At 32.5% G+C, this 15280-nt stretch overlaps 1 protein-coding gene across 12 annotated transcripts in view; it reads left to right on the plus strand.

The window, feature by feature from the left end:
• The first annotated feature begins 2061 nt into the window (after positions 1-2061).
• The window catches only part of Hr51 (photoreceptor-specific nuclear hormone receptor 51), an 80701-nt gene continuing 67482 nt past the window's right edge, over positions 2062-15280 (plus strand). For 4 of the 12 annotated variants that reach the window (XM_088273241.1, XM_088273248.1, XM_088273244.1 and 1 more), the window contains exons 1-3: positions 2062-2304; positions 6941-7223; positions 15022-15276. In XM_088273241.1, coding sequence (XP_088129367.1) covers positions 7166-7223; positions 15022-15276 — 313 coding nt within the window. In that variant the 5' untranslated portion in view covers positions 2062-2304; positions 6941-7165. Of the gene's footprint in view, positions 2309-6940; positions 7224-15021; positions 15277-15280 lie in introns of all 12 variants that reach the window. The other 8 variants (XM_088273243.1, XM_088273246.1, XM_088273251.1 and 5 more) reach the window with 4 other exon arrangements.

The following is a 15280-nucleotide window of genomic DNA, read 5'->3' on the forward strand; positions in this document are numbered from 1 at the left end:
GGGTTCAATTCCCAGGGGGGGTCAAATAAATATAAGTGATTTTTTTCACTGTAATATTTATTCAATATTACCCTGGACTGGTACCTGAAGCGGAGTGCTGATCACTTTTCCTTCATGTGTAAACGATCAAGATAACACTGCGTTATATGACGCAGTGCCCTATGCACCATAGGGGTGCGGATAAGGGTTTTATTATTATTATTTATAATAAAACATTTATAAAGATTTTAAAGCAATATTTAAAGTTCCGAGACGAATCTCCACAGAGGAAATATTTAACAAATGACAAATTATGACAGTCTCACAATTATATAATTATGGTAAAACCATTCTTGCATGCATTTATATTTTGAGGGTGTCTAAATCTTCAAATACAAATCTGGGCTTGTCTACTTGGGGGATATTTTACATTGATATCTCGAAAAAGATGAAGAAGTTCAGAGAGTTTTCCTCTACTTCACTAAGAAGCCGTGTGAAAGTGAAGTATAGAGTTATCGAATGCTATCAAAACATAATCTTATTACAATTATTTCCTACTTTCTATTCATGTCTACCTATTCACCTTATGGCATGTAGAACTTTCCGATAACAGATCAGGTATCTAGGTATTGTAGATAAACTTTCTATGAGATATTACTATGGGTGATATAAATAATCCAACCCTTATGTATGGAAGCGAAGCATGGAGTTGGCAAAAGAAGGATGAAAGCAGACTGAATGCAGTCGAATTGCGATCCCTCAGACGAATGTGTGGCAAAACGATGTTTGATAGATGTTCGAATTATGAAATAAGGAAAAAATTTAAGGCTGAGATAAGCATTATCGATAAAATTAAGAAAGGTGTGTTGATATGGTTTGGACATGTGGAACGTATGAGTGAAGAAAGAACGGATAAACAAATTTATGAGGCAAATGTTGTTGGAAAAAGAAGCAGAGGAAGACCGAGGAAAACTTGGCACAATCAGGTTTGTCAAATACTTGAAAGCGGCCGGATCAGGAGTCGTAATAATCGTCGGGTATGTATGAAGAGATGCATGAATGTAGAAGAGGCAAAGAATGTTTGCAAAGACAGAGTGGTGTGGCGTTTGATTCTCTCTGCCTACCCCTGCGGGGAAGCGGCGTGATGGTTAGTTAGTTAGTTAGATAAATAATAGTTTCAGTATGTGGTCCCGTGGTTAATGTCACGGACTCCTAAGTCAGAGTTTCTCGGTTCAAACCCACTTTACCACAATTTGATACCTATTTCTAATAATGCGCCGCTTAGGCTCACAGGAATAATATGAAATTGAAATATCTGTGTAAATAATAAAAATACAAATATCTCTTTAAAAAAATAAATTTATATCCGTCTAGATTGGGGTCGCCATTCGTCCCGATTCGTTGGGATGTCACCTTTGTTGACATTGGTGTCCCAATGTACCGAAAACTCATAAAATGTCCCACTATTCAGCCCGAACATGTAGATCTGGTTTTAATTCGAGTTAGGGCTTATTAAAAATAAACATAAATTAAATGTAGAAGTATATTTTAAGGGTATACGTATACATATATGACATCTATATGCACAGATACACACATATATATATATTTATATATATATATATATATATATATATAATATATATATATATATATATATATATATATATATATATATATATATATATATATATATATATATATATTTAAATATAAATATATATATATATATATATATATATATATATATATATATATATATATATATATATATACACACTCACACTCAGACATGTATTTTGAATAATAATATACATATACAGGAGAGGTCAATAAATACCAATACATCGAAAATTCTGTTCAAAAAATCATTACACCCAAATCCCAATATAATCCCTACGACACGATTTTCGCCGTGGCTTTCCGTCTTGCGGGGAAAACACACCCCTATCTTCGGGCGCCGCAACGCCCGTTTTCCCGTGGCGGGGGGGCGACCAATCAGCGCCGTTCGCCCCCTCCCCTTTTCGCAGGAGGCGTGGCCAGCAATAGTCATACATCAGGGCTTGTGATTCGTCCCAAAGCAGTCTCTTGGTAACGTGTTGAGGGTTTGACGGTATTTTAAAAATCGCTAAGTGTCATCGGTGAAATCGAATTTCGGACATTCATTTTGTGATTTTAGCTGAAAAACTGACATTCCTTGTTTTGGTTTTGAATCAAATTTTCGCGTTTTGAAACAGTGAATAAAAAAAAACATTAAAAAAATACCTAAAATCACATATTTTCTGTGAGTAAAATAATATCGTGTTTAAGTTTTATTCTTAAGAAGTAAGTAGGCGTTCTATATTTATTCTTCTAACCCTTATTCGCACCCCAATGGTGCATAGGGCACTGCATTGTGTAGAAATAGCGTTATCTTGATCGTTAAATACACAAAGGAAAGGTGATCAGCCTTCCGCTTCAGGCACCAGTCCAGGGTCATATTAAATAAATATTAGACTGAAAAATCACTAATATTTATTTTTACCCTCTTGGGAATCGAACCCGGGACCTCCAGCATGGTAGCCTAGCGCGCTAACCATCACACTATGGAGGCGGACAAATATATTTATTGTATTTATTAGCTTATATAAATAAATTACACGGATATTTTTTTTTTTAAATATTCGTTTTTAGGGTTTGACGGTATTTGAAAAATCGCTAAGTGTCAACTAAGAAATCGAATTTCGGAAATACTTTTTATAATTTTAACTGAAAAACTGACCTTCCCTGTTTTGGGTTTGAACCGTCGTTTCAAGCAGTGTCTAAAAAATCATTTAAAAAATACCTAGTAATTAATTAACATTATTTTTGAGACTGAAAAACTGACATTCCCCGTTTTAGTTTTCAATAGAATATTCGCGTTTCAAAAAAGTGCCAAAAAAAAACAATACCTAGTATCCATTTAATTAACTTTTTTCCTGCGAAGAAAATAATATCAAGTTTAAGTTTTATTATTATGAAGTAGGTAGATGTTCTATATTTATTAGCTTATATAAATATTTAGTCCCCCTCCGTAGTGAAATGGTCAGCACGCTCGGCTACCGTTGTGGAGGTCCCGGGTTCGATTCTCAAGGGGGGTAAAATAAATATAAGTGATTTTTTCAATGTCATATTTATTCAATATTACCCTGGACTGGTACCTGAAGCGGAGGGCTGATCACCTTTCCTTCATGTGTAAACGATCAAGATAACACTGGGTTTATATGACGCAGTGCCCTATGCACCATTGGGATGCGGATAAGGGTTTTATTATTTATTATTATTAAATATTTACGCGGATAAATTATTTAAAAAAAAAATATTCATGATATTTTTTTATACATTTACGTATTAAGGGTTTGACGGTACCTATTTGAAAAATCGTTAAGTACCAACTAACTATGAAATCGAATTTCGGATATACATTTTATAATTTTAACTGAAAAACTGACATTCCCTGTTTTGGGTTTGAATCGTTATTTCAAGCAGTTTCTAAAAAAAACACATTTAAAAAATACCTAGTATCCACCATTTTACATAATTTCTGTGAGTAAAATAATATTGCGATAGTTTTATTTTTTGAAAAGTTGGTATGTGTTTTATATTTATTAAAATATAAAACCCTTATCCGCACCCCAATGGTGCATAGGGCACTGCTTCATATAAACGCAGTGTTATCTTGATCGTTTACACATGAAGGAAAGGTGATCAGCCCTCCGCTTCAGGTACCAGTCCAGGGTAATATTGAATAAATATTACAGTGAAAAAATCACTTATATTTATTTAACCCCCCCCCTGGGAATCGAACCCGGGACCTCCAGAACGGTAGCCGAGCGTGCTGACCATTACACTACGGCGGACATATATATTTATTAGCTCATATAAATATTAACATAAAAAAAATAATTTTGAAAAATATTCACAACAATTTTTTTTATAAATTGACGGTTTGACGGTATTTTAAAAATCGCTATTGTCATCGGCGAAATAGAATTAAAGACATTCATTTTATAATTTTGACTGAAAAACTGACATTCCCTGTTTTGGTTTTAAATCGTGATTTCGCGTTTTGAAGCGGTGTCTAAAAAAACATTAAAAAATACATATCATTCATTAACATGTGAAGGGTTTGACGGTATTTGAAAAATCGCTTGGTCTCATCGGCGAAATCGAACTTCGGACATTCATTTTGTAATTTTAACTGAAAAACTGACATTCCCTGTTTTGGGTTTGATTCAAATTTCGCGTATTGAAGCAGTGTGTAAACAATATTATTAAAAAAAAAAACACTTAATTAACATATTTTCGGTCAGTAAAATATTTTGAGTTTAAGTTGTATTTTTTGAAAAGTAGGTAGGTGTTTTATATTTATTAGCTTATATAAATATTTACGCGGGAAATAAATAATAATTTTTATAATAAGTAGGTTACCTATATCAGGTTACGTATAAAAAAATAATACGTAGGTAACCTTTATCTAAAAAAAAGATGAATAAATTTATTCTTTAAAAATTATATTATGTAATAAAATAACCCACTTTTTAGCCCTTCCGACGGGTGCGTCGGACGGGAGGCACAATTTTCAAATATTCTCATATATATAGACGTTTCTATTAGAAATGATCTCAAAAATACATACATGTTCTGTTATTTCTATAGTATGTAAATCCAGGAAGATGTAACGGATTTTAACTTTACACAATATGTCTGTTTTCACAAGTTAATATGTACGTTCGCAAGAATCTTCCAGTTGATGCTGCCCTTTAATTGATAACTGCATTTCGCTCACTACTTTCAACAACGTCAAATATCAAAAAACTTGATTTTTCAGGAGATCGTTTTTAAAGCTTAAGAATATAATGAAATGTATTAAAAATAGATATCAAGCCACTTATTGAACTTTTTCTGTGCAACAGATCTTTTTAGGTAAAACCTGAAGGTTTTTTCTCCATTTGAAAAATATTTAGTATGTTTGAAAAATAAATTAAACAATTCCTTTTCTTCAAAATGCAAAAACAACACTTTCTGCCCTGTAGCGGGTAAATGTTAAGTTAAAAATATGCCGCTTTTGCTGAGATATAGTACATTTTCTGGGCATTCCGAAAACATGCACAACTGAAAATTGTCGATTTTTATATATGACGTTGTTGAAAGGAGTGAGCGATTTGAGTCGAACAATAAATAATTCCATCGAGCCTAGAAAAATAACATTAGTGGCTTACTCGCCTCGAAAGAAGTCGTACATATGTAAGCCTGTAAATATCCAGACTTCCATGTTCCTCATTATCTATGTCTGTTGAGATGTCAGTATAAATATGTAATCTGAAATATGAAATCTAACTAACAATTGGATCCATAAATTACAGAGCCTAGAAATTAGTGACTTTTTCATCTTGAAAGATGCCGGCTTGTAAGCCTTTTAAATACTCATGACTTCCACACTCTTCTCCGTCTATGTTGAGATGTCAGTATAAACAACATTAGAACATAGTTTCCAGTCACCGACCGGCTGCAGAGCGCCAGCATTAGAAATCTAACTAACAATGTCCAATTGGATCCATAAATTACGGGTGAATCGGTCCTCAATCAAGATCCATCGAGCCTAGAAACATAACATTAGTGACTTCCTCGTCATGAAAGGCGCCGCCGGCTCCGCGGCCAGGGCCGTGTGCACAGCTGTGTCGGCGGCAGTGTCAACACGCGACGTGTGTGACGCAACTTTTGATTTGAAAGGTTTACGAATCAACTCGGCGGAGATACGTGCACTTGCATTTGTACAAATATCTCTGGAAGCGATGCACCGCGCCACGCTCGGCCGATGCACCCGGGGACTTCAGGACAGTGATCTAACACTCTCATTGCGAAAAAATTATGATACCGCTCACTCCTTTCAAGAAGGGAAACAGTGTCGTCATTTGAAATAAAATTGATTATATTGAACGTGGAAAAGGCGAAGAATGTTTGCAAAGACAGAGTGTTGTGGCGTTCTATTCTCTCTGCCTACCCCTGCGGGAAAGCGGCGTGATGGTTAGTTAGTTAGTTAATTATTTTTCCAATGATTTTTCTGTAATGATTATACTGACTTTCACAAAATCGTTGTGAGGGCATATTACATTTTCTTATTAACTTTATCTTTTGCTTTGTATTATATAAGAAGTTAATTAGTTTTTAGTTAGTTTTTCTTACAAGAACGTCATAAATAAAAAAATCGTCAATTTTCAGTTGTGCATGTTTTCGGAATGTCCAAAAAATGTACTATATCCTAGCAAAAGAGGCATATTTTTAACATAATATGTAAATATTAACAGCGGGTAACCGCTGCAGGGCAGAAAGTGTTGTTTTTGCATTTTGAAGAAAAGGTATTGTTTAATTATTTTTTTAAATATACAAAAGATTTTTCAAATGGAGAAAAAACCTTTAGGTTTTACCTAAAAAGATCTGTTCCACAGTAAAAAGTTCAATAAGTGCCTTGATATTTATTTTTAATACGTTGTATTATATTGTATTTTGAAACATTAAAAACGTTCTCCTGAAAAATATATTTTTTTATTTATGACGTTCTTGAAAGGAGTGAGCGATATGATCAAATTTTATTGCATTTAAATCTATATAAGTATATTGTCCGCGTCCGGGGTGTAATGGTAAGCGTGTGTGCTTTACAGGTTTATGGCCTGTCATAGGCTGGTTAAGCGATCACTTTTCACACGTTTATCATTCGCCATTCTTTCCATGGTTGACAACCACATAACTCGAATTTTTGCTCATACATATAAAATAAATTTCATGACGCTTCACACATTTGAGTAAGATTTTTTTAGGTGAGACCATTTTAAATCTATGCAAGATCCTTATTATAATGTCTTCTAAATTATTCCTAGTTTAGCCTTACAATTCTTTTATACTATCCTGATGTTCAGTTTTTGGTTTACTTACTACCTTTTAGATAAAAGAGCTACATACCATATCCTTATTTTAATTTTGTGATTATTTTTTAAACGGACAAGTTAAGTTTAAAAAACTTTAAACACAAACTTTAGAAATTTTGTGGTGATAAAAAAGTGAATTTTGAAGAAAACTGTTTAAATACATTTTTAATAATACAATATCCTCGGCGCACTATGAAATAAAGAACAACTGAATCCTGGAACCGCTGTGTTTATCCCTCAAGATGGAAGTCGTCCAGGCTCCTGTTCAGCTCTCGCAGGAAAGGGAGGACAGATGTCAAGGTATTTATATTTCACCTTCATATAAATAATATTCCACTTTTTACAAATGTGTGTATTTTACTTACCGCATGACTTTGGAGTTCCTTTTGAATAGAATTTCAGATAAATTTTAACTAAAAAATGTTGTTAAAAACTTCAGATAAATTTAAAACTTTTATTAATTCATTAATTTAACAATTGATTTGACATTAAGTTTTTGGAATAACATGATGATTTATGAGATCACCTTTGAATTTATTCATGTAAACCCAACTAGTTTCGAGAACTACGGATGTTCTTATCAACTTCTCGTGTTGATGAAAACTACAGTTGTATAGTTCTTGAAACTAGTCGTATTTTTATATATATTTTCGCAGATACTTTTATAAACTTTATTAAAATAAGCAACCTTGTTTTAACCACTTTTTTATTATTAATAAATAATAAAACCCTTATCCGCACCCCAATGGTGCATAGGACACTGCGTCATATAAACTCAGTGTTATCTTGATCGTTTACACATAAAGGAAAGGTGATCAGCTCTCCGCTTCAGGTACCGGTCCAGGGTAGTATTGAATAAATATTACAGTGAAAAAATCACTAATATTTATTTGACTAAGAATCGAAGCCGGGACCTCCAGAACGGTAGCTGAGCGTGCTGACCATTACACTACGGAGGCGGACAAAATATTGTTAATACATTTATTATTAATACACTTTAACCAACCGGTTTCGACAAGAACCTTGTCATCCTTGTCATAATTTAATTTAGTGGGATTTAAACATTATTTTATGACACGACACGATACAGTAGAATCACTTTTCATGAGAGAAAGGGAGTTAAGGGACCCTAAAAGGTTTCCTGAAAATGCATGAAAATCTCTCCTGAAACGCATCCTGAATATAAAGCAAGCGGAGTTTGCTCCTCCATACTAAAAAATATTCAGCGACAAGGATCTTGATGTATAGAAATAATTTTAAAAAATCAGCATTTTTTTAGAATCTCGTTGTATTTCTAAAATTACAAATTTAAAGTAGGTACTATCTATAAAAAGTAATATTTTTTCATATCTCCTTTTTTTCTGACTGAGATTCATACTCGGAACCTGGCCGAAAATAGTATTTGATCGAAAATCACGAAACTAATGAAATATTTCCCACAGAAGAAATATTTAATATTTTTCAAAATATGACAGTCAAACAAATAAATATCACTCACTCCTTTCAACAAAGTCAAATATCAAAAATCGTTAATTCTCAGTTGTGCATGTTTTCGAAATGACCAGAAAATGTACTATGTATTGTTCAATTATTTTTTTAAATTTACTAAATATTTTTCAAATGGAGAAAAACCTTCAGGTTTTATCTAAAAAGATCTGTTGTACATTAAAACGTTTAATAAGTGGTTTCATGTTTATTTTTAATACATTTTATTATATTCTTAAACGATCTCCTGAAAAATCAAGTTTTTTTTTTTATATATTTGACGTTGTTGAAAGGAGTGAGCGATATCCTATGCTAAAACTATCCTTACAGATGAATTAGAGAATTACTGTCACATAACACAAGAAATCATCTCCCAGCAAAGCAGTCACATATAAATTAAAACATATTTTGTATATTAAAAGCATTGATAACTTTGTGGTATGGTTATACTACACAAAGGTATGATACGATATGATAATATTTCACAAAGTAAACAATGGATGGTATGGAAAGTGTTTTTTTTTTTTAATTTTTAATTAAAACGCTTTATGACAACTCACATCAAACAAAATCTAAAACTTACATATTTCGCCAAAAAGAACTTCGATTATTTATTTATTTTCATTAATTTATTTATTTTTCAAAACATATTAAATTCAAAAGTCATACATATAAATATTCCCGATGAGTAATTTATATTTCTCATTTTGGGACATGGGATTAAGGTTAACAAGACTGGAACACAAATAATAAAGTTACAAAAAAGATTTTTTTAAATAACCGAAACTAATACATGGCAAAATATAAAAACAATAAACAGGTATAATAAATAGGCATAAGAAGCATATTTAAAATAAACAAATGAGAAAATATGAAAAACATATACATATATGTATATATATATATATATATATATATATATATATATATATATATATATATATATATATATATATATATATATATATATATATATATATATATATATATATATATATATATATATATATATATATCTTACCATAAAGTATTTTATCAGATCATTTATCTTGGATTCCAGAGTGGGTTCTATTTTATATATCATACTCGTACAGGAGAAAGTGACCAACTAACAAAACGTAAAATGTTCAGGAGGGCCATTTAAGTCACTTTTGCTTGGTAAGAAAATAAATATCAATGCAGTTAGTCATTTTCAACAAGTCAACATACCATACCTCCAAGTTTTAAATCCTTTGGGATTTTTTTTCAGGGCGATTTTAAGCTAGAAAGATATCAAATAGTCAATGATCACGTTGTTATAAAAAATGCACTTCGTCACTTTCTCCTGTATGACTACGATATGTCAGGCAGCTGGTTAATTTGGGTACAGAATTCTGCAATATTATGAAATAAGTTATACAACCTGCTTCTAGTATCCATAAAATCATTTAAAATATAAACATAATATAAAAGAGCTCTCTTTATAAATGGGTTATGGAGGTCGGCAGATCTCAATCCAGGATTCGGACCTCATATAAAAATGAAGAGTCTCTGCTTAATAAAAGGTTTCCTCATCCCACAACAGATGGCTGTTTGATAAATATACCTAGAAGATACAAAAGTTTGAGTAGTGTGGTTGTCAATCATGGGTAGAATTAGTGAATTTTTAATTAATGTTTTACATAGTAAATACCACTATTTCTTAAAATCTACTGTGACACGTGTTTCGATGCATTCCGCATCATTTTCAAACACCAAGATTTTAATAAATAGTGCTATTCACAAAGTAAAACATTAATACAAAATGGATAGATTTTACCACAAAGTGACTGCCGAATCAATTCATGAAAGAATTAGTGAATTTTACACGTATGTATAGTGATCACTTAACCTAGTCTATGACGGTTGTAAGCCCTGTAAATACCCAGAATTCTATATTATTCAATGTTGAGATGTCAAAAAAGAATGAATAATGGAATAAAAAAACCTACCAACCAGCCCTTGTGAAACTTTTCTTACTTAAAACACATGCGAGAGTTGATTGCCGAGCACTCAGCCGGTAACGCAGGGATCTGCTTTATTAGCCAACAATGGTGGTGACAAAATTCAATTGGATTACGTACCCCATAAATGTCATTACGTCCTCTGACATGTAGAAATCGTACCTACAACATACTCACGAGTGTAGGGATGTGTGAACTAAAGTTTCCTACTATTTTAAATAATTTATTTCAGGCAAAATATATTATTTAATAATTTTTATATCAAAAGCATTATTAACTTTGTGGTGTGGTAATGTAACACTCAGTAACACATCGGCTGTCCAAATTAAAACACAGTAAGGGACATTTTTTTGTAGTAGGTTTTTTTTTGCATTTGTGGACTAAGTAGACTCTATGTACTTAGTCCAAAAATGCAAAAAAAACCTACTACAAAAAAATGTCCCTTACTGTGTTTTAAATTTGGACAGCCGACATGTAACACTCAAAAGATAGTAACAGTTGACCTGATGATGTTCCGAAACATTAAGTAGAAAAGTAGCGTTTTTAAGTGGTTTTACACAAAGTGAACGATGAATGGTTAGGAGAATGTTATATTTTTTTTAAATATAATTATTTTAATGCATCTTTTATTTATCATTATTTTAAGCATCTGCGTTAATACGCAGATGCTTAAAATATAATTCTAATTAACTAACCATCGCACCGCTTCTCTGCAGGGGTAGGCATAGAGAAGAACGTCACACCACTATATCTTTGCAAACATTATTTCCCTCTTCCGCATTCGTGCATCGCCTCATACATCCCCGCCGATTATTTCGACTTCTGATTTGACCACTCTCAAGTATTTGACAAATCAGATTATGAAAAATTTTCCTCGGTCTTCCTCTGCTTCTTTTTCCAAATACATTCGCCTCATTAATTTGTTTTATTGTTCTTTCTTCACCCATTCATCATACATCGTTTTGCCGTATTTACATATACACATAACTTCCTTCTTATCCGCATCTCAATGGTGCATAGGGCACTGCATCGTATAAACGCAATATTTACTTCGTCCATAACACATGAAGAAAAGGTGATCAGCCCTTCGCTTACCTGAAACCCTTACCCTGGACTGGTACCTACTAGTACAGGGAAATATTGAATAAATATTAGGGTGAAAAATCACTTACATTTATTTGAACTTATTAAGTGGTTAGGATTTCCAATCACTGTAACTACAGGCCAAATGATAATTTTAAATAAGTAAACAAATACTGAAATAATCCCGAGAAACATCCCCCATCGCTCTTTCAGCGCTAAATACGTTAAGGGCGCCAAGTGTGAACTGACAAATCATGATTTGATTTGTTTGATTGTCACCCCTCACCCGCTTACCCCCAATTTGGTATTCCACTCTCATCCCTTGTGTTTTTAATGGAATCTCTGCGCAAGGAATACCCATTGTACAATAGCAACCCTTAATCGAAGGCTGCTAATAAAATGTAATGTGTATTTTGTAAAAATACTCAAGATTTGGTACATTTTACAATTTTGTTACATACTCAATTTAACTTATTTTTATTATATTGGTTTTTTTTTAAATATAATTTAATTTTACAAAAGAGAGTTGATACATTTCACAATTCGCTCACTCCTTTCAAGAACGTCATAAATCGAAAAACTTGATTTTTCAGGAGAATGTTTTTTAAGTTTAAAAATATAACACAATGTATTAAAAATAAATATCAAGCCACTTATTGAACTTTTTTCTGCGCAACAGATCTTTTTAGGTAAAACCTGAAGGTTGTTTCTACATTTGAAAAATATTAAGAATATTAAAAAAATAATTAAACAAAACTTTTTTTTCAAAATGCGAAAACAACACTTTCTGCCCTGTAGAGGGTAAATATTAAGTTAAAAATATGCCTCTTTTGCTGGGATATAGTAAATTTTCTAGGCATTCCGAAAACATGCACAACTGAAAATTTACGATTTTTGATTTTCGACGTTCTTGAAAGGAGTGAGCGATGTGTTCACTGGCAGTATGCAGGATTCTTACTCTTATATTTTTTAGTTTTTTTGTTGTTGTTAGAGTTTGCCAAAAACCGCCAAACTCAGTCCTATTCTTCTTGGCAGCTCCGCCGTTTGGATCTCATTGCACAGATTCATCTTTTGTCCATATTTATTTATATATATTTATATATAAATATATACATTTATATATAAATATATATATATATATATATATATATATATATATATATATATATATATATATATATATATATATATATATATATATATATATATATATATATATATATATATATATATATATATATATATATATATATATATATATATATATATATATATATATATATATATATATATATATATATATATATATATATATATATATATATATATATATATATATATATATATATACTTATCTACTATGTGTGGGTTTTCATTGTTGATAGTGATGATCTAGTTTTCTGGACTTATATTTATGTCATATTACTCTTTTAAATATAATTCGTATTTTGTAAAAATACGCTTGAGAGATTTAATACATTTCACAATTCTGTTACAGTCAAAGACAAATTGAATTGTCAATCATGTGTAGAATGGTGAATGTTGCACGTATGTCAGTCAAGTGATCATTTAACCAGCCTATAATTAATTTTCCATACAATATGTCTTTGAAAACATTGTAGTAAATATGTAAAAATTTCTTATTTTTATTTTACTAATTACAAAATAGTATGTAATATTATATGTTATTTAATTGTATTCATAAGCAGGGTACAAACAATAAAAGAAATCTAAAAAAATCAACCTGCGACATGTAAAAATCCCCGTAAATGCCCAGACCTCCATATTCTGTCAAAAATAATTGACAATATAGAATTGATACAAATTAAAATAGTGTATCAATTTGACGTCTCGGCTAATAAATAGCCACCCTTTGGGCGCACTCTTTTCCCGCTCCTCGTTAGGTCATTACCGCGCTATATCCCCCGGTGTATGGGGCCCGGGCACTCGATCCAAATTGCAAATTAATTCATCCCCATGGTAAAGAAATTTGCGCCCCTAAACACATCCAAGGGTTGAAGGGTAGCAAATGCGGTCCCAACAAAAGTGGACTTAGGCCTGAACTACACAAAAGGCCAACTCGCCAAATGTATCGACACCAAATGCCTTCAGTTTTGTACTTTAGCTGGGTATGTGTGTATCAGTGGCGTGCCTAGGGTTTACCAGTAAGGCAAGCCCATTATTTTTCACATTCGTGAATATATGATTTGCCTATAATTTCTTCACCTCATATCATTCTCAGTATAGTAAGCACCCTGAAAGTATTATAAATATAAATAATGTATTGTAATCATTGTAAAAATATGCTAACATTTAACTTTTGTAAGGGATAGCCATTTTGTCTGCCTCCGTAGTGTAATGGTCAGCACGCTCGGCTACCGTTCTGGAGGTCCCGGGTTCGATTCCCAGGGGGGGTAAAATAAATATGTGTGATTTTTTCACTGTAATATTTATTCAATATTACCCTGGACTGGTACCTGAAGCGGAGGGCTGATCACCTTTCCTTCATGTGTAAACGATCAAGATAACACTGCATTTATATGACGCAGTGCCCTATGCACCATTGGGGTGCGGATAAGGGTTTATTTTATTTTATTATTAAGGGATAGCCATCACCTTGAAATAAAGAAAATGTTCACTGAAATAAAATATCTTCCTCAGATATTAACCATAACCAATAAGTACCATCACCATATAATGGCATGCTTAGTTTTTAATAATCACGTAAGCGCGCGATAATTTAAAAATAGTCATACATTAATTATGTATTTTTAATCATTTGGTCTAGATTTAGTCATTTTTATTTGGAGTTGTTAGGCAAGCCGGGCTTTTGGGCTTCTAGGGAAGTACCGTCACTGGTGTGTATCCACCCTTTATATTTATTTATTTATTATTTCAACATGTGGATTGAATGAGTGAGGAAAGAACGGTTAAATAAATTTATGATGCGAATGTAGTTGGATAAGTATCTACAACATTTTGAGTGTGTCTAAATACTTGTTCACAAAATCTGGATAATCTCCGATTACAGGAGTAATTTTCATATTATTTTTTGTCAAAACATAATATGAAAATAACTCCTGTAATTGGAGATAATACAGATTATGTGAACAAATATTTGGACACTCTCAAAATGTTATAAATAAATTATCTGGTCAAATTATAAGCTTTAATAATAAAAATGAAAATAATATTTTCTGGCGTTTCTCATGTGTGTGATTATAATCCAGGATTTGGACCTCACATACTAATATAAGAGTTCCTGCTTAGTAAAAAGCTTCTTTACATCTCACCAATAGATGTCTCTAGTGAAGTTCTAGTGATTCAATAACAAGGTTTCTAAATTGGTTCAAATATATAGAACTTCCACTGGAGTTATGAAAGGTCATGACTCCAGTAAATACCAACACTTCGATAGTCTTCTTCATCTATAGTAAGATGATAATAATTTATTATGAAATTTATACCGCAATTTAATATGTAAGAATGTAATGCTCTATTCACCATTAAGTTCTCTAAAATATATTTTCTTTTCTTTTCTTCTCTAGATAGTCACAGTTCTCCGAGAGACGACTGCTACTCGGCCGGCGGCTCGCCCCCCTCCATGGGCATGTGCGGGCTGGGCTCTATGGGATCCATCCCGCCCATGGGGTCCATGGGACTGGCGCCCATGGGATCCATGGGGTCCATGGGATCCATGGGACCCATGGGTGCCATGGACGGGCAGCTGGTCAGGGCTGTGCGGTCCCCAGCGCACTGGAGAGTGCATCACGAGAGCTCCGGGAAGAAGTCGAATGCGTTGGGTGA

This window comes from Brachycentrus maculatus, unplaced genomic scaffold (genome assembly GCF_059751285.1).
Source record: "Brachycentrus maculatus isolate JH-2025_06_01 unplaced genomic scaffold, ASM5975128v1 h1tg000562l, whole genome shotgun sequence".
NCBI lineage: Eukaryota > Metazoa > Arthropoda > Insecta > Trichoptera > Brachycentridae > Brachycentrus > Brachycentrus maculatus.